At 46.7% G+C, this 22,452-nt stretch overlaps 4 protein-coding genes across 4 annotated transcripts; 2 read left to right on the top strand and 2 right to left on the bottom strand.

The window, feature by feature from the left end:
• Positions 1-211: 211 nt before the first annotated feature.
• Positions 212-7,587, top strand: E1B28_004916 (uncharacterized protein). The gene is made up of 13 exons (XM_043149443.1): positions 212-647; positions 709-3,885; positions 3,932-4,257; positions 4,315-4,669; positions 4,727-4,946; positions 4,997-5,569; positions 5,621-5,644; positions 5,700-5,789; positions 5,844-5,908; positions 5,960-6,126; positions 6,181-6,847; positions 6,910-7,463; positions 7,521-7,587. The coding sequence occupies exons 1-12, from the start codon at positions 286-288 to the stop codon at positions 7,010-7,012; spliced, it is 6,129 nt and encodes a 2,042-aa protein (XP_043014049.1). The 5' UTR covers positions 212-285; the 3' UTR covers positions 7,013-7,463; positions 7,521-7,587.
• An 8,345-nt stretch (positions 7,588-15,932) lies between these two features.
• E1B28_004915 (uncharacterized protein) lies at positions 15,933-17,778 on the bottom strand (the record flags this gene model as incomplete). The annotated part of the gene is made up of 8 exons (XM_043149442.1): positions 15,933-16,252; positions 16,308-16,374; positions 16,433-16,633; positions 16,685-16,854; positions 16,913-17,215; positions 17,265-17,392; positions 17,450-17,470; positions 17,531-17,778. The coding sequence occupies 8 exons, from the start codon at positions 17,776-17,778 to the stop codon at positions 15,933-15,935; spliced, it is 1,458 nt and encodes a 485-aa protein (XP_043014048.1).
• Positions 17,779-17,802: 24 nt separating this feature from the next.
• On the bottom strand, positions 17,803-19,342 carry E1B28_004914 (uncharacterized protein). Its single transcript, XM_043149441.1, has 8 exons — positions 19,223-19,342; positions 19,110-19,166; positions 18,876-19,053; positions 18,764-18,812; positions 18,665-18,703; positions 18,520-18,612; positions 18,417-18,461; positions 17,803-18,359 (listed from the first exon to the last, which is right to left on the bottom strand). Exons 1-8 carry the CDS (start codon positions 19,266-19,268, stop codon positions 18,246-18,248), a joined length of 621 nt encoding a protein of 206 aa, XP_043014047.1. The 5' UTR covers positions 19,269-19,342; the 3' UTR covers positions 17,803-18,245.
• Positions 19,343-19,369: 27 nt separating this feature from the next.
• On the top strand, positions 19,370-22,385 carry E1B28_004913 (uncharacterized protein; the record flags this gene model as incomplete). The annotated part of the gene is made up of 10 exons (XM_043149440.1): positions 19,370-19,470; positions 19,523-20,368; positions 20,418-21,192; positions 21,246-21,321; positions 21,378-21,612; positions 21,670-21,822; positions 21,881-21,953; positions 22,023-22,127; positions 22,185-22,286; positions 22,347-22,385. The coding sequence occupies exons 3-10, from the start codon at positions 20,920-20,922 to the stop codon at positions 22,383-22,385; spliced, it is 1,056 nt and encodes a 351-aa protein (XP_043014046.1). The 5' UTR covers positions 19,370-19,470; positions 19,523-20,368; positions 20,418-20,919.
• Between the last annotated feature and the right edge of the window lie 67 nt (positions 22,386-22,452).

The following is a 22,452-nucleotide window of genomic DNA, read 5'->3' as shown; positions in this document are numbered from 1 at the left end:
TGTAACGTGAAAAATCAACTTGCGCCTGTGGGTTTTCAAGTCCTTACTAACCGAGCTTGAAGGTTATCCGTGCATGCATCGAGATTGAATGGGTAGAAAAACTGTAACAAGTATAATCTGCAGCTTGAACTTTCAGGTAGTGTGGGCAACGTGAACTTTCCCACGTAGCGTCATTGGGCCGGGGCTGGAATGGCCGCAAAGACGGTACCAATTTTCCTTCCTTCAACCACCACTACAGCGTCGCCGTTGAGCTCAACGACGAGCCCCATCCATCCGTCGTAGGCGATGGCCTCAAATACCACCCAGGCAATCGCTTCAGGCGACTTGGTCGACCTTGTTTCTTCCTCTGGAGCTGCCACAGTCTATCCCAGTGACGACTCCGTCCTTTCCGTTCTTCAAGCTCGCTTTCGAGCCGATCTTCCTTATACAAGAATCGGGGCAACCAATTTGGTCGTCGTCAACCCTTACAAAACACTTGCCAGTGTCAACAATGCCAGCGCAAAGGAATACGAGGAGAGGTGCTATAGAGATACAAATTTGCCGATGGTGGATTCGCCAAAACCGTTGCAACCTCATTTGTACGACCTGGCAGCTAGGATTTATCTTGTGATGAGGCGTAGAAACGAGAGTCAGACTGTGTTAGCGAGGTGAGTTCTCCGTACCTTCCTTTGTTACCATCATACTCATTCTGGTCCTTTTTTTGCGTAGAGGAATAACAGGTTCCGGGAAGACTTCTAGCCTACGTCTTCTGACAAATCAAATTCTCCGGATCTCTTCCCATTCCAAACAAGAGTTCAAGGTTGCTGAGCAGGTGAAGGCATTAAATGTCGTCCTGGATTCCTTTGGCAACTCCAAAACCCTCATGAACCCCAATGCCTCTCGTCACAGTCGCTACATTGAACTTCACTTCACACCACGTGGCCGTATTTCCTCTGCTAAGGCCCTTACATTCGGCCTTGACAAATCTCGAGTCAACCGGCTCACTCATGAAGAGCGATCTTTCCATGTCTTTTACCAGTTCATTGCCGGCTGCACTTCGGCTGAAAGAGACGCGTTGAGTATAGAGGACGTATCTGACTATGCTCTCCTCGCCTCATCAGGCACTTACCGTCTCCCTGCTGGACCGTTTAGCGACGACTCAATCGCGATGGGCGATCTTCGTGCTGCGATGCGGACGCTAGGTTTCAAACCAAAGGCAACCCAATCCATTTTCTCACTGCTCATCACAATCCTTTTATTGGGAAATCTCCACTTCGTCGACGGAGACATGCACGATGTATCTGCTTACGTGTCCAACCCCCAGGTACTAGAACAGGTATCACGGCTATTAGGTGTCGCACCGGAAGAGTTCAGTCAGGTACTGACCAACAAGACGAGTTACGTTCGCAAAGAGCTTTATACGGCTCTCCTGAGCGCGCAGCAGAGTTCAGTCCAACGGGATTCGTTTATCAGAGATCTCTATGCGATCCTATTCGCATTCGTCGTAGAGACGGCAAATCACAAGCTAGCACCCTCTTCCAAAGACTCACCTCCTCATTCCCAGATCATTCTTCTCGACCAACCCGGCTATCAGTCTCGCGGACCGCAAGGCACTTCTTCAGTGGCCCTAGCGGGCAAGCAACCGCTTGTCTCTGCCTATGGACATAATCATTTTGACGAGCTGGTCATCAACATCAGCGATGAGATGCTTCACTCTTTCGTTCTTCGTCATACGTTCGAGGATAACATCGGGTATAACGGAAACATGAGCTCGGACGGTATCACACTCCCTTCTATTTCCACTATGGATAACTCGGCTTGCGTAGAACTCCTTCGAGGTTCTAATGTCGTTGAAAAACCTCTCAGGAAACCTGGTGGTTTACTAGGCTCATTCAACCGAGCTTCCAGTGCTTACAAAGCTGGGAAGGGTAACGAGCACCGTAATGAGGACCTACATCAAGAACTTGTTACAAAGTATGGTGTTCATGCATCCTTTGTCGCCTCTCCTTCACAAGGTGGCGCAGCCGATCGCGGCCTTTTTGGAATCAATCACTATGCTGGTACATGTGTTTACAACGTCGCAGACTTTGTGGAGCGTGACACGGACCTGGTGGATGCGGCATTCGTCACCCTCCTGAGAGGTTCGTCCGAGCCATTCATTGCCAAGTTGTTTTCAGGACCTGGAGTGGCGGCTGAGAGGCATGTGATGGACGAGAATATCGTAGTCCAAGCTCAAGTCATGAGTCGACCAATGCGGACTGCTACACCCATCGCCAACGCAAGCACGGTGGTCAGGGAAAGCGTCAACTTTGGAAGACCGTCGACGGATCTCGCTAGCACAGGAGATGAAAAGCCAGAGTTAGATCGAGGCAAGACGTACCCAATGTCTACGCAAGTCAGCTTCACTTTATCGGAGTTATTGGCTGAGGTTCATCGAACACGATTGTGGACGATGTCATGTATCCGCCCTAATGACTCTGGTTCCCCCAACTCGTTTGACAAGCGGCGAGTCAAAGCTCAAATACGATCCCTTCTTCTCCCCGACTTGGCGTCACGGAGAAGTGTTGAGTTCGTGACTGATTACGAGTTGCACATTTTCTGTGAAAGATATGTCCCGACCATGCAAGGTAGCGATGGAGAAAGGATTACGCAGTTTGTTAGAGCTAATGGGTGGAAGGAGGGTGTCGACTTCCACATCGGGCATAGGTGTGTCTGGTTGGCTTATGATGCCTGGAAAATGGCAGAGGATGGTGTAAGGAGGTCTGAAAAGGAAGGGAAAAGACTGTTGGGTGAAGCGGGGATGGCCGACGATGAAGAAGTTACAAGCGATACTGGAGGACATGACGAGAGAGAGCGAGACGATGATGCTACCGACTACACGCATGATACTGGCTATCGTGATGTACATCATGGGAGCAGCAGAGGATTGTCTTCGCGAAGGATGGATGGCGAGAGCGAGGACAACTTGTTGTTACACAGAACAGGGACCAACGGTACTCAATATCGCGACCCCAATCATCAGAATCTGCCTGGGTATGGTCAGGGAGGGCTGTCGACGCCGGTACTCGGGAGTCAACCCGTTCATAGCGATGGTGATGACGGGGGTGCATGGGGAGGATCAGAGTGGGAGCAGAGGGATCGTGCTGCGGGTGGCATGGGGAATATTCCACCTCATCAGACCTCAAAGGAAGCTGGCGATGGGATGATTGTGAAAGAGGCGACTAATGCTGTCGAAGAGGTTCCTACAACCAAGATACGCAGGGTCTGGCTTTGGGTTGTATGGGCCTGCACCTGGCTGATTCCGTCATTCTTACTGAGTTTCCTGGGAAGAATGAAACGGCCAGATATACGACTCGCATGGCGAGAAAAAGTCACCATTTTCTGGCTTATCTTTCTGCTCAACGGCGCCGTCGTTTTCTATATCGTCGGGTTCCCAAAACTCCTTTGCCCGGACTTCGACAAAGCCTGGAGTCCCAGTGAAGTCTCAGGCCATGTCGAGTCCAACGATTTCTTCGTCTCCATACAGGGTAGTGTTTATGACGTTTCAGACTTTATTGGAGGCCCTCACAGTGACATGCCAGGGATTGCGAGTAATGGAGCTGACACGCTGGCGGCGATTGCTGGACAGGATCTGACACCTTACTTCCCCTACCCTCTCCCTCAAGCCTGTGAAGGTCTTGTTTCCAAGCAAACTGTTGTACTGCAAGTCCAAAACTTTTCCGATCCTGCCCCAACTGCCAAGCATGACTCCGGTGTAAATGCTCGAGACCCGACAAGCAAACTTCATAACAATGATTGGTACACGTCCAGATATCGTCCGAAGATCAAGCAATTTTATAAAGGCCCTCTCGTCTATGATATGAAAAAGCACATTCAGGCTTATGCTCAGGATCAAACAATGCAAAAGTGGGTTTCCCCAAGCGTCGCTATTTCCGTACTGACAAATATGTAGGATGTGGGGGGTTTACCAGGAGAATGTCATTGACCTTACCGACTATTTCTACACTCAGAATCTACACCTGAATGACCCTGATTACAAGTTTCTGAATGAGGATGTTGAGGACGTTTTCAAGCAGAGGAAAGGGCAGGATATTACTGGTCCTTTGGACGCCGTCTTTGCCAAAATGGATGTCTCCACGAAGGCACAGAATTATAACTGTCTTTTCAATGCATTCTATGCGGGTAAGCGTGACTTCAGGACTTCGGCCAGGTGCACGGCGTCCAATATCACACTGTTGGTTGCGGCCGGTTTCATTATGGCGTCTATGGCTCTGAAGTGTTCGTCTCTATTCCCTTTGATTCGGCTCTACAACCACTGACTGTTCAGATTTCCAGTCCTTGCCGCGTTACAACTCACATCTCGCCGCACCCCGGAATTGCAAGACAAGTTCGTTCTATGCCAGGTGCCTTGCTACACTGAAGGCGAAGATTCCTTGCGTCGGACTATCGACTCTCTCGCTGCTCTCGACTACGATGACAAGCGGAAACTCATCTTCATTATTTGTGATGGTAACATTACGGGAAGCGGAAACGATCGTACCACTCCCCGTATCGTCTTGGATATTCTTGGTGTCGACCCTAAACTTGATCCCGAGCCACTCCTCTTCAAGTCGATTGGTGAGGGTTCAAAAGCCCTTAACTACGGCAAGGTTTATTCAGGGCTATATGAGTTTGAGGGTCACGTCGTCCCGTGAGTAACTTTTATATGTGGTTCTTATCGGGTGTTTAGTCTATGGTTTTATTACAGGTATATGGTCGTCGTGAAGGTAGGCAAACCTACGGAAAGGTCCAAGCCAGGAAACCGTGGTAAACGAGACAGCCAGATTCTGCTGATGCATTATCTCAACCGAGTGCACTTCGACGCCCCAATGACCCCTCTGGAGCTCGAAATATACCACCAGATGCGGAATGTCATTGGTATTGACCCGGCGTTCTATGAATATATCTTCACTGTCGATGCGGATACGGTAAGTCACCTTGGTTCGTCTAATGCACCATTTCTGACGACGATCCACAGTCCGTGACTCCCGACTCACTCAATCGATTAGTAGCCTGTTGCGCGGATGACTCGGCTATTATTGGTGTATGCGGTGAGACCAAACTCGATAACGAAGAGAATTCCTGGACAACGATGATTCAAGTTTACGAGTACTACATTTCGCACCATCTGTCCAAGGCGTTTGAGAGTCTGTTCGGTTCTGTCACCTGTCTCCCTGGTTGTTTCTCTTTATATCGCATTCGGACAGCAGACAAAGGTCGGCCTATCATCATCTCCAACCGTATTATCGATGAGTACGCGGAACCCAACGTCGATACGCTGCACAAGAAGAATTTGTTTTCTCTTGGTGAAGATCGTTTTTTGACGACACTGTTAATGAAACACTTCCCCTCGTTCAAGACCAAGTTCACCCCTGATGCTGTCGCTCGTACGATTGCTCCCGATTCTTGGCGGGTGCTGTTCTCCCAAAGGCGACGCTGGATTAACTCGACCGTTCACAATCTGTGCGAGTTGGTCATGTTACCGGAGTTGTTTGGATTCTGCTGTTTCTCGATGAGAATATTTGTTTTCATCGATTTGCTCAGTACCATCGTGAGTTTAAGTTCAGTGTTTTGTGAATGTCGCTGACCTTTCTGAACCCAGATCTTGCCCGCCACAGTGGTTTATGTGAGTAGTATTTCTTTCTCGGTAAAAAACAGGGCTGACTATTACCCGTGTACAGCTTGTCTACCTCATTGTCACCGTTGCCACGCATGCTGCTCCTTTACCTATGATTGCTATCATCATGATTGCGGCTGTTTATGGCTTACAAGTAAGTGGATTGCAACGCTATCTCTCGATGAGAAGGCAACTGATCTCGGTTTAGGCGATAATTTTCATCCTCAAACGTGAATTCATGTTGATCGGTTGGATGGTGGTTTATATACTTTCGTAAGTCGGATGCTCCGTGGCGTATGCAAATGACTGACCTGGTCAAAATAGGTATCCGATCTACAGTTTCTTCCTCCCGATTTATTCGTTCTGGTGTATGGATGAATTTGGTTGGGGTAACACTCGCCTTGTGATTGGAGAAGGCAAGGATAAAAAGGTCATTATCAATGAGGACGAGAAATTCGACGACTCGATGATTCCGTTGAAGAAGTTCAGTGGTGCGTGTATGCGTCTTCGTCCGTCGTTGCGCGGCAGCTCACGGAGAGTTACAGAATATGAAGCCGAAGCATGGGAATCCGCCTCTCGCCACTCAGAAGAAACTGGTTATAGCAAGTCGCGGTCTCACGCACCTCCATCGCAGTCTCACGAAGACTTCCATAACGCATCGCAAGCCGGCGACTACTACCGTGACACGAACTTGACGATGAACAATAGCTCCAACCCCAATCTCCGACTGGGCAGCAAAGCATCGAATAGCAATTTGTCCCACCATGGAGGTCAACTACCCATGTCGCAATTTGGTGGACCATTCATGGGTGGCGGATTCGGCGGTGGTGGTTCTGTTCATGGGTCCGATTACGGAGGTCATACGATGCCTATGATGCCTCAAATGATGCCTTACCAAGGCACAGGAAGTATGTATGGCATGATGCCCAGTATGGGTCCCCAGAGCATGATGTTGGGTAACTTTGGTATGATGCCGACAGGTGGTAGTTTCGGTGGCTCTCAGTCTGGACACTCTATGACTGGCGGCTTTGCTCCACCGACGATGCCGGCTGCTCAACAGCGGATGTCCACGTTCTCTCTCGCCACGACAGTCAATCCTTTCGCTGGCGGTCCTAGCACGCCGAGCTCGAATCCTAATCCAAGCGACGAGGAACTATTCACTGCCCTTCGGCAATACCTCAGCACCCAGGATTTAATGACGGTCACGAAGAAGTAAGTTTTCTACTCTCAAAATTGTTATCCTTACATCGATGCTAAACATTTGATACTACCAGGACTGCGCGGGAAGCCATCATGGCGCGCTTCCCCCAGGCGGACCTCATCTCTAGAAAGGACTTCCTTAACAAGTCTATTGACACTATACTCGCAGAGACATAAAACACATCATCGTCATTTTTGGATCTTTTCTCTGCTATCCTTCACTATTTTTGATTACCTTAGAAACGCTCGTTTTTTGTTACTTGTTTTCTCCATCCTGCTTTGCATTGCACCACGGACTCTTTTTTATGTCATTATTGACTTAAATCATGTGTAGTAACTCGAACAACCATCCTCTCCTTGTCATTGGACTTTTTTTTTTTCACTTATGATATGTCGAGTAATCCTATATATAATGGGACAAAGAGACCTGATTATCAGCGATTATCAGCGATTATCTCCAAAAAATGATCTATGCGACAGGACCAGGGTAAATTAAAGCGGAGATCGAAATTTCCTGTGCACACGACGCCTTCCACCACTTTTCTCTTTACCCTTTCCCCCACAGCTTGCCTTTTCCCTTCCCTCTGTATCCCTGCTATAGCTTTTTTTTGTTTTGTGAGTGTCTGAGGTACTGTTGTCCTTTTATACTTCTGTTTATTTCTACTGTGTCTAACATACATTTCAGCTGTTATTGCAGATTTTGATTTCCCCTTTGTGCTTGGGGCTTAACTTTTCTTCTTCAGAGATACCAAGTACTTTTTATATTTCTGTTAATTTCTACTGTGTCTGACATATATTATTTCAGCTGTTATTGCAGGTTTCTCTGTTGTTGCAAGTGTCTCTGTTGGGTAATTTTTATATTTCTATACTCTTTTTTTAATAATAATTTCTCATCTCTTGCTGTTTCCATTATACAGTTCTGTTCCTGTGAACCTTCCCCTTCCTTTCCCTGGCTGTACTATTACATTCTTCTTGATTCCATAGAACAAAGCTACCTCCAAAGCAAGCCCACCCCCAGTCCTTTGTTTGGCTGTTGACCAGGGCCTCTGTTTGGATACGACGCTGTGGAGAGTTGGTGTGGCGGGACCGGAAGGGTGCAGATTTTACGATCTCTGCATAGTTGCCCCCAATTTTTTTGCTCTCTTAACACACGTTGTCTTGCGCTGATTTCTGGAGTCTGTTGAATTGTGTTGTACTGCTACGGTTTCCAACTCAGTTATTTCTCAAATCTATTTTGTAACTTCCGTAGCTACAAGCTCGGATTTTGTGACTTCTGTAGCTTCAAGCTCAGATTGTCAGCCATCTGCTTTGGATTCAATCCAAGCTTTCAATTTCTGGCTTTTCTTCATTTCTTTCCATCCTCTATCCTCTATCCCCTATCCTCTATCCCCTATCCCTTTCCATCTCCTATCCCCTATCCCTTTCCATCCTCTATCCCTTTCTATTCCAGCCTCTATATCCCTTTTCTCCCTTACATACTTGATGTGATATGTGAGCCAAGCCTTTTTTTCTGTATTCCAGTCCAGTTCTGATTACAACTTTTTATTATTATTGAAGGTCCAGTTCTGATTACAGAAAAAAAGGCTTGGCTCACATATCACATCAAGTATGTAAGGGAGAAAAGGGATATAGAGGCTGGAATAGAAAGGGATAGAGGATGGAAAGGGATAGGGGATAGGAGATGGAAAGGGATAGGGGATAGAGGATAGGGGATAGAGGATAGAGGATGGAAAGAAATGAAGAAAAGCCAGAAATTGAAAGCTTGGATTGAATCCAAAGCAGATGGCTGACAATCTGAGCTTGAAGCTACAGAAGTCACAAAATCCGAGCTTGTAGCTACGGAAGTTACAAAATAGATTTGAGAAATAACTGAGTTGGAAACCGTAGCAGTACAACACAATTCAACAGACTCCAGAAATCAGCGCAAGACAACGTGTGTTAAGAGAGCAAAAAAATTGGGGGCAACTATGCAGAGATCGTAAAATCTGCACCCTTCCGGTCCCGCCACACCAACTCTCCACAGCGTCGTATCCAAACAGAGGCCCTGGTCAACAGCCAAACAAAGGACTGGGGGTGGGCTTGCTTTGGAGGTAGCTTTGTTCTATGGAATCAAGAAGAATGTAATAGTACAGCCAGGGAAAGGAAGGGGAAGGTTCACAGGAACAGAACTGTATAATGGAAACAGCAAGAGATGAGAAATTATTATTAAAAAAAGAGTATAGAAATATAAAAATTACCCAACAGAGACACTTGCAACAACAGAGAAACCTGCAATAACAGCTGAAATAATATATGTCAGACACAGTAGAAATTAACAGAAATATAAAAAGTACTTGGTATCTCTGAAGAAGAAAAGTTAAGCCCCAAGCACAAAGGGGAAATCAAAATCTGCAATAACAGCTGAAATGTATGTTAGACACAGTAGAAATAAACAGAAGTATAAAAGGACAACAGTACCTCAGACACTCACAAAACAAAAAAAAGCTATAGCAGGGATACAGAGGGAAGGGAAAAGGCAAGCTGTGGGGGAAAGGGTAAAGAGAAAAGTGGTGGAAGGCGTCGTGTGCACAGGAAATTTCGATCTCCGCTTTAATTTACCCTGGTCCTGTCGCATAGATCATTTTTTGGAGATAATCGCTGATAATCGCTGATAATCAGGTCTCTTTGTCCCATTATATATAGGATTATTGAAGGTCTATAAATCCCCTTCAGAGTTTTTCTACTTCAAACCAAGATCATAATGCTTCACACAGGTTCGTGTGATCCCCTTAGTAAATTGATTGTGTGCTCATGGTGTTTTTAGTCCTCCTCATACTCCTGAGCGTCGTCAAAACTTGAGCCCTCCTCATACTCCTGAGCGTAATCGGAACTTTGAGCGTGAGCGTCTTCGTCGCCAGCGAGAACTACAGATGACTTCTCCAAGTCATCGCCATCGTCGTCACCCTCCTCAGAGACGTGAACCTTCTCCTACTCCTGTCCACAACACTCCCCCACTTTTGTCTCCATATTCTATGGGTCTTCATGCATCTCATACACCTTCCCCATCATATATTCCTCTTCTACCCCTCACTCCATATCAACGTGCCACTCATATATATGGTTCTCCTGTATCTCATCCACCATTTATGACTGCTGCACAAATCCAAAACCGAAACTATACACATCAACGTGATGAGCATTTTCGACGTCTCTCACCTTTGCAGCAGAATAATACTTTGCTTGCACAAGCTGCACGCGCTGCAGAAAGACGGGAACGGGAGCGATCAGAGCGAATGACAGCACGTGCTGAAGAGTTCCGTGCTACTCAAGCACGACGCTATGCTGAGCAGGCAGTACGTCAACACAATCAACGTCGGGCTCAGGAGCTGCGAGAGCAACGACAACAAAGAGATTTACATTTACAGCAGGAGGAAGAGGAACATCGTTATTATGAACTCCAAGCCCAGGAAAGGCAACGGCAGATGGAGGAGGAGCATCGTCACCATGAACTCCAGGCCCAGGAAAGGCAACGGCAGATGGAGGAGGAGCATCGTCAGCATGAACTCCAAGTCCAGGAAAGGCAATGGCAGGAAGAACAACAGCAGCGACGCATAGAACAGCGTCGTCGTCGTGCTCAGCATGAGTTGGAGAGACAGCATCACTTAGGCCGTAGACCATATCAAGAGCCTGAGAGTCGACATAACCTTGGGCTTATGGATGTAGTTTGTCAAAAGTGTCAGGCACTTCATTGGGATGCTGAAAAACTATCAACCTCAACAAGAGCTGTTTCATTATTTGGCAGTTGTTGCCTCCAGGGCCAAATATCTCTCCCTCCCTTCTCCCCTCCCCCTGAACCCCTGCGACGTCTGCTCATTGGCAAAGGACTTGCAACTGACCCTCCTAATGTTGCATCTCAGACCTCAAAGCATTTTCGTGATAATATCCGACAGTATAACTCTGCTTTTGCATTCACGTCATTGCAAGCAAAGGTTGATGAAAGTGTCACACGTGCTTCAGGCCCTTTTGCATTTTGCATATTCGGTTCACTTCACCATCGGCTTGGTCCAATAGGTCCCATTCATCCCAATGGTGCACAGGACTCACACAAGTATGCTCAGCTGTATATCTATGATGCCCAGGAAGCTTTACGTGTTCGTCAGCAACGAAACTCTGACTTGAAGCAATCTGTTATGCAGGAAGTCCAAGACATGCTTTATCGGGAGAATCCATTCATCCAGACTTTTAAGCAAGCTGCAGAAGTGTTACGCGAAAAGGCAGACACAGAGTCTACAGATGTTGAAGTCCAACTACACATGTCAGATGATGCAGATCATCGTCGATACAACCTACCCACTGTTGATGAAGTTGCTGCTGTTATACCTGGTGATGGAACAGATAGACAGATTCTACCTCATCGGGATATTCTTCTTCGCTACCGTGAGGGTGGAATCCGTCATATGAGCCATCTTCATCCCAATTACACACCACTTCACTATGTTCTAATGTTTCCAAAAGGTGACAAAGGCTGGGATAGGGATACACCATTGGTTAATGCCCAAGGACGTAGACGTACCAGATCTGGCTTTCTTTCTCAAACCCTCTATTATGCATATCGTCTACATCGCCGAGCTAATGAGGCTCTTTCCTCTGTATTTTTGGCTGGAAAACTCTTTCATCAGTACATTGTTGATGCTTGGGCTTCAACGGAGCAGTCAAAGCTGTCATGGATCTATAATAATCAGAGGGAGATACGTGCAGAGCTTTATCAGGGTCTTAGAGATACTATCAACCATGATGATCATTCTGGAGATCTTAATGATACTGGACGTCGTGTTATCCTCCCTTCCACACATACCGGCAGTCCACGCCATATGTATCAGCTCTTTCAGGACTCCATGGCTATTTGCCGCTACTACCAGAAACCTGACATCTTTCTTACAATGACAGCTAATCCACAATGGCCAGAGATCAGGGCAGCTATGCCTAAGGACGATGAGGAGACTACAATCGGTATACCTTCAGACTATCCTGATATCATTGCACGGATATTTGAAATGAAGAAGAATGGGCTTTTGAAGGAGATCAAGTTGGGCATATTTGGCAAATGTGTTGCAAATGTCCACACCATTGAGTTTCAAAAGCGAGGTCTGCCTCACATGCATCTTTTGATTTTCCTGGACCCAGAGGATCGTATTCGCACTCCAGCTGAAGTTGACCATATTTCATGTGCTCAAATTCCTGACCCTATCACTCAACCTATCCTATATGAAACTGTCACCAAATTGATGCTGCATGGTCCCTGTGATGAAAGGTGCCAGGATGATCAAGGACATTGCACAAAACACTATCCCAAAGCATTTTCTGAGCAGACTGTCTTTTCTGATAATGGCTATCCTGATTTGGCACGCCCTAACAATGGTCGGACTGTCACAAAAAGAATTCGGGGAGAGGACAGAATATTTACAAATCGTGACGTTGTCCCATACAATCCTTATCTCACTGCAAAATACAACTGCCATATCAATGTTGAGATTTGCAACTCAGTTCAGGCAATCAAGTACATCCACAAGTACATCTATAAAGGCCATGATCGAACAACTCTGGAGTTTGATTCACAGGATGAGGTGAAAACCTATTTGGATGCCCGCTATGTTTCTGCTATTGAGGCATCCTGGCGCCTCTTCGAGTTTCATATGCATGCAGAGGAGCCTACAGTATACAGACTACCTGTACATCTCGAGAATCAGCAGGTGGTCTATTACCATCCTGAGGACGATCCTGACCAAGTTCTTTCCCGGGGTGAAAAGGATGATCGTCTGACTGGATACTTTCAACTTAATGCAAGAGATGAGGGAGCCCGGAACTACACCTATCAGGAGATTCCACAGCACTATGTATGGGATGCCAGGTCAAAGAAATGGAAGTCACGTGAGAGGGGTTTTGCTATTGGGCGAATGTACTTTGCTGCACCATCAGCAGGGGAGCGCTTCTATCTCCGTCTGTTGCTGACTGTTGTTAAAGGAGCTACCAGCTTCCAAAATCTTCGCACCATTGGGAGGGGAACACCAACAGCACGGGTGTGTGACACATATAAGGAGGCATGTCTTGCATTAGGTTTACTTGAAGATGACCAAGAGTGGAGGGAATGTCTTCAGGAGGCCTCAGTTATGCATCTTGGGCGACAGATGAGGGACCTTTTTGTTACACTGCTACTTCATTGCCACCCTGCTCAGCCCTTAATATTATGGGAGCAATTTAAAGATAGCCTCTGTGATGATCTACGCCATGCCCTTGAAATACGGCCCAACTTCAATCTCCCTCAGATAACTGCCGACCACATATATGACTATGGCCTCTATCTTATTTCACAGAGCCTACGGGATAATGGAAAAGATTTATCAGATTATAGCCTTCCTGAAGTTGCAAATCCTAATCTGTGGAATGCCATCTTCAACGACAACTATCTCCTTGCTGAGCAGCTTGACTATGACCATCATGCTTTACACACTGTAGTAGAGACAAACAAGCAGCTGATGAATGAGGAGCAGTATGCTATCTTTAATGCAGTTTTAGCATCATGCACTCACCACGAGGGAAAAATCTTCTACCTGCAGAGTGCAGGAGGCTGTGGAAAGACTTGGGTGTCAAACACTATTGCAAGTGCAGTCCGTGCAGAGGGAAAGGTTGTTCTCACTGTAGCGTCTTCTGGAATTGCAGCCCTCCTCCTTCAAGGGGGTCTTACTGCTCATGCACGGTTTAAAATTCCCATTCCCATTTTGGAAGATTCCATGTGTCCCATTAGTAAAGGCAGTAGACTTCACAAAGTTATCCAACATACACAACTCATTATATGGGATGAGCTTCCAATGCAGCATCGGTTTACCATTGAAGCATTGGAACGGACACTACGAGATCTTATGAACACTGATCAGCCATTTGGTGGAATCACTGTTCTTTTTAGTGGAGACTTCCGGCAGACCTTGCCAGTTATTCCAAAAGGTACTCGGGAGCAGATTGTTGGAGCCAGCTTCCTGAGGTCAGCACTGTGGGAACATGTGCATGTATTTCATCTCACCCAAAATCTACGGCTACAAAATGAGCCTGGTGCAGCAGACTTTTTGACTTGGCTTCTGGATGTTGGTTGTGGGAAAGACCTCCCAGCAGACAATGCAATAAATCTGCCACAGTCATTCCGTTGTGGAGACAATGTTGAAGATCTTATACAGGAAATCTACCCATCTATTGAGCATTTTCAGCCTAATGAGTACTTTTTGGAGCGCTCAATCCTTTCCTGCCGTAATGATGATGTAGATGATATCAACACAAGTATCCTCCAGTCTTTTCCAGGTAACACACGGATCTATCAGTCCGCTGATAGTGTTGCAGTGGAAGAAGGAGCTGATGCCCCATATCAACAACCATATCCTGCTGAATTTCTCCACTCTCTAAAGGCTTCTGGACTTCCACTTTCCTGTTTATGTCTAAAAAAAAGGGTGCCCATTGATGCTTCTGCGAAATTTGAAGGTCAAGGATGGATTGTGCAATGGAACTCGACTCCGGTTACTGGAAATGACAAACCGGCTTCTTCACTGTCAGATTCTGGGAGGCACTCATGATGGAAAGGAAGTTCTCATTCCACGAATCACTTTAGAGCCCTCCAATGAGTCTCTTCCTATCAAGCTCCAGCGGAGACAGTTTCCTGTGCGATTGGCATTTTCAATGACAATCAACAAGTCTCAGGGACAATCCCTTCGCTTTGTAGGACTTGATCTTCGGACTCCAGTGTTTTCACATGGCCAGCTTTATGTTGCACTCTCAAGATGTACTTCAGCCTCCAATATCAAGGTGTTATTTCCCAACACAGAACATGGTACAAAGACAATCAATATTGTCTATCCAGAGGTTCTGCATAACCTGATATAAATTTAATTCAACCTGCTGTTTTTTTTCAAGTGAGCCTATTTTGATTTATAAAACTTATAGTCTAATATCTGATTGGTTTAACAGATTTTTTTCTTTTTTTCTTTTAACAGTTTTGAACCATTGTAAACATAGGAATATATGTATATATATATATATTTGTTTTATATAAATGACTTGAATGGTATTATTAACTTATTGCATGTAAGCATCTGCAAAAAAATCGGCACAAAGGGCCGGGTCCATAAGCTTGTTAGTATAATTGAACTATGGATGATGGATTCTATCCATAGTAGATTATAGTGGAAGAGGTAAGTGTCAAAATGAGACTTGTGTTGCGAGAGAGGCAGAAGAACAAAGTCAACCAAGAATTGTACTATGGTTGCAAGTACTAGTGAATGAACAGTGCATGTTTCATGTTTAGACCCTTCTTGCTCAAAAAAAAATCCAAAATGCCATAGTTTTTCAATTTGCTTCTCAAGATTTAAAAAGTCAAATTCTTCATTGTGTAATTATACGATAGCTTCTTTGGTATTTTATTCTACAGTAAAATACAACCCTTCAACTATCCATTTGTACAATCCCACCAGCTCACCAATCGGTGCCAGGCATAAACAGTACAAAGAGAAGTAAAAGAGGGGAAAATAATTCCCCCGACGACACAAGCCGGTACTGCAGTGGCAAGGTCATCGCGTCTCCGAGTTGCAAGCAGAGCTCAGAGAGCAGGGGCGGCAAAAATTAGATAACCAGATACGGAGGGCGGTGCCCTCGTAATAGTGGTTAAACTATTAAGAACAGATACTACACTTGATCTGTAAAGTCCGATTGTTAGTCGACGTGAAAAGCGCTCTGAAAGGTGGAGTTGCACGTACCTAAGCCAAAAGGCCAGAGTGGTAAGGAAACGAATTGCCCGCAGTCTGCTTATATATGTTTCAGAATACGCGCACGGACCACCTTTAGGGTAGGTCAAAGACTTTGATGGTGTCCGCCCGACCGCGTGTTATGGAAAGTACTAGCCCTCTTCTCTTCTTGTCAAGGGAACCTTCTACGCGGTCTACTGTTTCGATGCCTGGTCACACTTTCGGTCGAGCCGTCAACCCGTGCCGGAAGTGATTTTTGCATTCCGAGGTATGTCAGGCTATAGGAGACGAAGTTGGACTTTCGTAAGAGACACCACTTTCTGTTCAGTTCATATTCCTCAAATTCCAGCTACAATACCAAGAATAACGCAAATTGCAAACCACCATCCTCCTACCAAACCACTGTTCCTCCTTGTCCCGTTGTTCTTGCCAGGGACGCTACCGTTATTGTTTCCATTTCCGTTTCCATTCCCAGTCGAACCGGTGAGAGGCGCTTGGGATCCGGTGGTGTCTTTCCCGCCAAGGCGAGCGTTCACAAAGTCAAGATGTGCGGCGGTCTTGTTTACGGTCGAAAGTAGTTGGATGTAAGGATCAGCAACACTTCGATCGGATCCGCCCACAAAATCTCCAAAGTTGATGAGCACGTAAGTGTTCCGTACTTGAAGATGCGTTTCAGAAAAACCAGGGGACTTTACGAAACCGGTACGACTCACGAAAAGCCATTCCCAAGATGGCATCTATTGCACCGAATTTTCTAATGTCATCCGGTGCTTTTTGGAACTATTTAACGAAGATCGTTGGTACGAATGGGAGATGGAACTAAGGGGGGAAACCTCACATGTGAGAAGCATCCTTGGGTGCCATCGTCCAACGTTGCATTGATCGACAAGTCGAGCGGAGCAATCGGATATTCCTTGCCACTGAAGAGGAAGGTAATGTTCAATTCATATTCGCACGGAATACTGTAGAGACCTTCGGATTCGATGAATTTCGCGCCTGGAACTTTCCCATAAATAGCATCAAGGATCGGACCTGAGATCTACAGGTTTCCTAACGTCAAACGAGCGTATATCAGAAGGGTACTACGTACCTGAGGAAGAGAAAACCCAGAATCGAATACGACCTGGAGTTGATCCGGTTTCCCGTCGCGCGGCTCTGGTACGCCTGTATTAGTCTGAATCGGCTTGCCATCGGGTCCAATGATGCCATTAGAATCTAGGACAGTCTGCCAGTGCTGCTGGCCAAGAGGGTCAATAGGAACTATTCACTCGGAGTCACAATCAGTGTATCCATCGGAACAAAACGCGCCAGCACTGACCTTTGAGCTTAGGCATATTCAAGATCTCCTCATACTGGGGCACCGGCTCTCCAATTGTCAAAAGTCCCGGGTGGTTATCGAGTAGCGGGACTCTCGAGATCTTATCATCCTGCGACCGTGAAAGTAAAAGCGTTATAAAATTCGGGGTGTTCATGTTTTGCCGGAATATACGATCCAAAAGGGGAAGACCATCCGTTCCTGTACCGTTCAGCTTGCTGAGGATATCTGACGAATTGCTAGGACCTATGCCCAACATCCCATTTCCCTCGGGGAAATCAAGGTCTGTGGATTTGCTGGCAAGGACTATAACAAGTAAGTAAAAACAAATAAATCGGGGTTGATCGTAACTCACGGTAAGCTTGATTGGGAACTTGGAACGTATCGAATGCAAGGTTGGCGGTATTGATTGATCCAGACACCGTTCCTATGCTATAGGCGAGCGTCGCGGAGACGCCGAGGGCCTTGGTGACAGGTGGTGCGCTGGCAAGTTCCATCTTCAATGTCGCAACGCACTAAGAAAGAAAAAAGACAACAAACCCTTTCACCCAAAGATCGTTACTATACACCAAGAAACACTAAGTACATGCAAACCGGTCAACAAAAACACTCATCACACACCTTCCAGTATCCACAATAACATTGTATTCACGTCCTGCAAGCGTAATATTGCACGAATACTGCAAATTGCCTTTATTAAATACCGCCACGCTCCCGTTCCCAAACCCTCCTTCCAACTGCTGTCTCTTGAAATGAGTGGCGGAAATTGGCGATCTTCCTACCAGAGGTATGATCTCTGCCACCGTGAGTAGGAGGGGGAAGGTGAGGAGTGAAGAGATCAGAAAGTTGAAAGGCGCCATCCAAAGCATTCAGGGGAAGGACCAAAAGCCTAACGGTCTAAATAGCTTTTCGATTCTAAATTTTGTCTGGAACGGTCCTCGCACCGCCATCGTCGGTTCGGTCGGGGTCGTCGGACGGCCCTATACGCGCCTATACGCACCCAGTGTTTTCCCCATCGTCTCTACCGTCTTGCTCTCCAATAACAATCCTCCTCGGAAGGAAAATAAATCTACAATTCTCTAAGCCCACCCCCTCGCTTGCCCAGCCAGCAAAACCTACCTCAAACCTCAAATGTAATTCCCTGACTTGTCGTGATACACGTCTGCAATACAATGGGTCCTGGTGGGATCAAGAAACGGAAAAAGATGATCAAACGGAACGGGGCTCAGCCACGCCGCGTTGCAGTTTCAAGTTTGCTTGGATACAGATGTGAAGGCTATGTATTCAATGAGTCCCTCTTGGATGCCTCGGGATTATATTGAATTTGTAGTCAGGATCATGGGGATGGAGGCGGTGGCATCGCGAGCAAGTACATTGTAAAGTTTCCATAAGGTCCGCGAACAAAAGTTGATTTCTGCAACGTGAAGCCAAGTCTTGTGTAGATTTGGACCTACGGGGGGAAGACATCAGTGACGCAAATGTGAAGCGGTAACCACAAGCTTTTTACATTGTGCTCATTGGAGGCATGTAGCAACAGCTCGGCGCCATTTGACTGGAAAATTTAGATGCTTACTATGGGCTACCCGTAGGAAATGGAAGTGAGAGCTAACCTGTCTTCGACCATCTTCTATTAGTGCACGGCCTATTCCGAGACCTTGATATTTCGGATGGACAGCGATGAGATTCAGATACCAAGGGGCAATCTGAGGATGTTGATTCAGCTCTTGTCGTTGTGGAATAAAACGAAAAATCAACATTCTGTCCGGACTTGTTCACGTCCTTCAAGATCTCGGCCTACAATCCAACAAAGTCATGGCCGCTCTCGGAATGGTTGGACAAAGTAATTCATTTTACCGCTTCTTTCTTCCAAGCCACCAAGTCGGGCCACGACGCGTCTTGAGCACTAAGTTTGAGAACTCAGTAAGCACTGGGTAATAAATACTGTAATAGAACGTCCAAGACTTGCCTGAGAGTTTCATCCGGTGTCTCTCTGGGCTTATACCAAACGGCAGCCCCGAGAAGCTCTGTGCTGCCATCTCTCACTGCAACGAACAGCTTCCCTGTACTCCAGACCAGCTTATAGAACGCTTTCTTTTTCGTCTCCTCACGACCGCCTGCTAGTGTTTGAAGCACGATCAGATCCCCTGCAGATAGGTTCTAAGTGGTCTACGATGGCTCGTCGGGCTTATCGACCACGCACTGTTATCCTTCCCAAATGACTCTGTGCAGAGATCGACTAGTTCGTTGAGTTGATCATCTGGAAATCTGTCAAGGTTTGTTGAGTTTGTTTTTCGGTGGTTTGGAGGGCCGCACCGGAAATTTGAGTACGTTCGACTATACTGTATTGGATTTCTGCCATCACGGTAGCTTTCGTGATATTCTTGGGGTGACCAGATGGAAAGTACTGTAATCAGAAATTTCGATCCGGGTTTATCACCAGTTGAGCATCACGCCTGATAACGGTCACCCGACCACGGTTCGATTGTCGCTTGATAACGAGATTTCGCGTTCAGTCGAAGTTGCTCAAGAATCAAAACAGACTGCTATCCGTGAACTTTATGGTATGTGCAGTTTGTTGTGCCCTGTCGCCTCTGTCATTCTGATGATCCACAGGTTTCCCTCGTAACCCGCACCACCGTGTTCGAACTCGATGGAAAACGAGAATGTGCAACCAATGTGCAACAACATCGTTATGTTGACGGTCCTTTATTGTACCAAGTCTTGCATCATCAACGCCCGACTTACCGAAAATCCGACGCCGAGCATCCCGCAACGCTTTTGTTCAACAGCATTCCGAAGCGACAGACTCTAGAACCCTCAAATTGTCGAGTGCTACCGATTATAGGGCGGCTATAGACACGCCGAAACATGAACGTTGAACCTCCATGCGTGTGTCTGACCTTCGGCCTGCGGCCTGCCTTAACCTCTCTTTGCCGTAGATATGACTCCTCGATTGGCACCAAACTCGTATGCGTGCCTGCACCGCCGACTTTTCTCGAGTGAGCTGGACATCCAAATCACATCCGAATTGGAGTTCTGTGACGTCCTGATCCTCTCCCTTCTCGCAAAGACTAATTCAATATGACTCATCCTCCATTCTGCATGCCCATCCCAGTGACAGCAATCATTTTGGGGTGGGCATTAGCAGATGTCTCGCTGGAAATATCTACGCTGGAAAGCAGAATTAGCTTCCTTAAGCGGTGGCGTTAATGCGTACCGGTGGCCAAACGACTAGTACTCCTGGAACTCGAAGCGAGGTCCCATTGGCTCTCCTCTTCCGTTTAACGACACTTGAACGAGAGTTCAACTACGTTCCATCGCACACGTTCATGTCACTTTAATTCGCATGTAGGTGGCGCTACCCATTATTGACACCGGGCGAAACGTCTGCCATCTCGGTTCGATTCCATTTCCGCTGTCGCCCATGAGCTTACGAAAATGCTCCACAATGACTCCACTGTTCGTGGTCTGTTTTATGTTCTGGCAATGTGATTCAATGCGTTATCAGCTGCCTGGAGAGGAGGAGGCCGAGGAAACCATTCTACTGGACGCTAGAATAGCACGCTCTACCACGAATACCAAGAAATCCTCAAAACTAGCTGTTGCCGCACAACAATTCTCGCTTTGCAGTATTCAAGCAACTTTTTTCATCGAGTTTGAGTGCAAGCTTTAAATGAAATCACGATGTTCCGGATACGGGTCCTCCTGGTTGTGGAGTAACAAATGGCGCACGACTTTTGATTTATACATTGACTTACGCGACGCGAAGCGAAGCATATGCTCAAAATGTGCAGATCGAAGTCAGCTGTGAGCTGGCAAACACTGCCGGAGGTTACCATAGGGTGATCGTTTTCCACACAAGCGCACATACCCAACATGCCCAGAAACGACCGGAGGTGATTGTTCGAGTATAAAGCGCAGGAAACCTTTCGCAGTTCTTTGCTCAGTCCCTACTCCCACCGGATCAGTGGGACTCGCTCGCCCCTTCACCACCCAGTGAGCCCGCCAACATGTTGTTCTCTGTACCACTCGCAGTCGCTTTCGCCAGTTCTGCTGTTGCAACTCCGTTGACACCTGCCAGCGGAGTCACGGTCAAGGTCATGGGTCCTACAGCGGGAAGCGTAGACTCTGTTGACCAGCTCAGATTCACGGCTGAAATCACCAACAACGGTGCAACGGCAGTGAAGGTACTGAAATACGGAACTGTTCTCGATAGCCTCCCCACTCGTTCTTTCACCGTCACCACCAAGAACGGGACCGCCGTTCCCTTTGTTGGTGCCAAGGTAAGATGGTTCCGACCTTATCGTATATATTGATGTTCATTCTTCTCCGGTAGCTTTCTGTGGCCTTGAACAACGACAATGCCTTTACCACTATTGAGAGTGGACATACAGTCACAGTCTCTCATGAAGGTACTGGAGCTGTCTATACTTTCCGTTCCGCAGGAGACTCAGGTGTTCATACACAGTTGCGTCCCTTTTCGACTTCGCTACTGCCGTCCCTGGCACTTTCTCTTTCATCCCCATCTCTGACTTCAGGATGGTTGGTGACCAAGCGAAACTTGAACATCCTACGAAGATGAACAGTCTTTCTGTTTCATCTGATGCAATCGAAGTTGAAGTTAAGAACGTCGGAAAGAGGGAAATCAAGCGCTCAACACCTGTATGTGATGACGCACAACGCAAATCGTTCATCCAGGCCAGGTATGTCCTATGACTTCCTCTTTTCATTCCCTTCATCAGTCTAAATGTGACCACCAGTTACACCGAGGGCAAAGCGCTTGCCTCATTGGCTTCTGACTTTATTGGCTCCAACGGGGGTAACTCTTTGGTCAAGGGATACTTCAGCGGCGGCGGTTCTTCAGCTGCCCGTATCTTTGGCCAGGTTGCAAGTGAAAATGACAATAAGAGAACGTGAGATATCCTTGTGATCCTTTAAAATCATTTTTTTCTCAAACTTCTCCCTGTCCAGTTTGAGCTGCACAGATGAGGCCAACGCTTGCGATGGAAACGTTGTCGCCTACACCATTATCTCTACCACTGACGTATGTTTCTTCAAGAACGATTCCTTACATGCACCGGGGAAGTTGAAGTTGACCAATTCCCGTTATTAGATTTACTACTGTGATATCTTCTTCAATGAGGTGGATAGCGACGAGCTCTGCGGTAGTACCACCCCTGCAGATCGCAACATCCGTGGCGGAACTACCCTTCACGAGGTAAGTATAAAAGCTTGCAGTCCCATCTCTTCGTCGGACTTACTTTCCGTCCTCAAGTTGACTCACGCCCTCGCTGGCACCGAGGATATCACCTATGGATGCGACAATGACCAGGCTCTTTCTGCATCTCAGCAGCTAAACAATGCAGATAACTTCAACGTGCGTATCTCCTCATATTCCAAGAAATTCTCATTCTCATTGTCTTCGTCTATTACACAGTGCTTCGCTACTGAGGTATACGCTTCGACGCAGTGCTGAAAGTGGGGTTGCCTTGAACGCCTATCACTGAAAGAAAGGAATTGTTTGTTGTACACTGATACCCTGA

The sequence above is a fragment of the Marasmius oreades genome, chromosome 2 (assembly GCF_018924745.1).
Source record: "Marasmius oreades isolate 03SP1 chromosome 2, whole genome shotgun sequence".
In the NCBI taxonomy this organism is placed as follows: Eukaryota; Fungi; Basidiomycota; class Agaricomycetes; order Agaricales; family Marasmiaceae; genus Marasmius; species Marasmius oreades.
This window is presented reverse-complemented; position numbering and strand designations above follow the sequence as displayed.

Excerpts from the sequence above, each read along its gene's own strand:
- E1B28_004916 (XM_043149443.1), top strand. The coding sequence starts at position 286 with ATGGCCTCAAATACCACCCAGGCAATCGCTTCAGGCGACTTGGTCGAC. Across the intron at positions 4,947-4,996 it reads TCACTGTCGATGCGGATACG|TCCGTGACTCCCGACTCACT; the intron begins GTAAGTCACCTT and ends GACGATCCACAG. Across the intron at positions 6,127-6,180 it reads TCCGTTGAAGAAGTTCAGTG|AATATGAAGCCGAAGCATGG; the intron begins GTGCGTGTATGC and ends GGAGAGTTACAG.
- E1B28_004914 (XM_043149441.1), bottom strand. The coding sequence starts at position 19,268 with ATGGCAGAAATCCAATACAGTATAGTCGAACGTACTCAAATTTCCG. Across the intron at positions 19,054-19,109 it reads GTCATTTGGGAAGGATAACA|GGGATCTGATCGTGCTTCAA; the intron begins GTGCGTGGTCGA and ends ACCTATCTGCAG. Across the intron at positions 18,704-18,763 it reads TGGCTTGGAAGAAAGAAGCG|GCCGAGATCTTGAAGGACGT; the intron begins GTAAAATGAATT and ends GTTGGATTGTAG.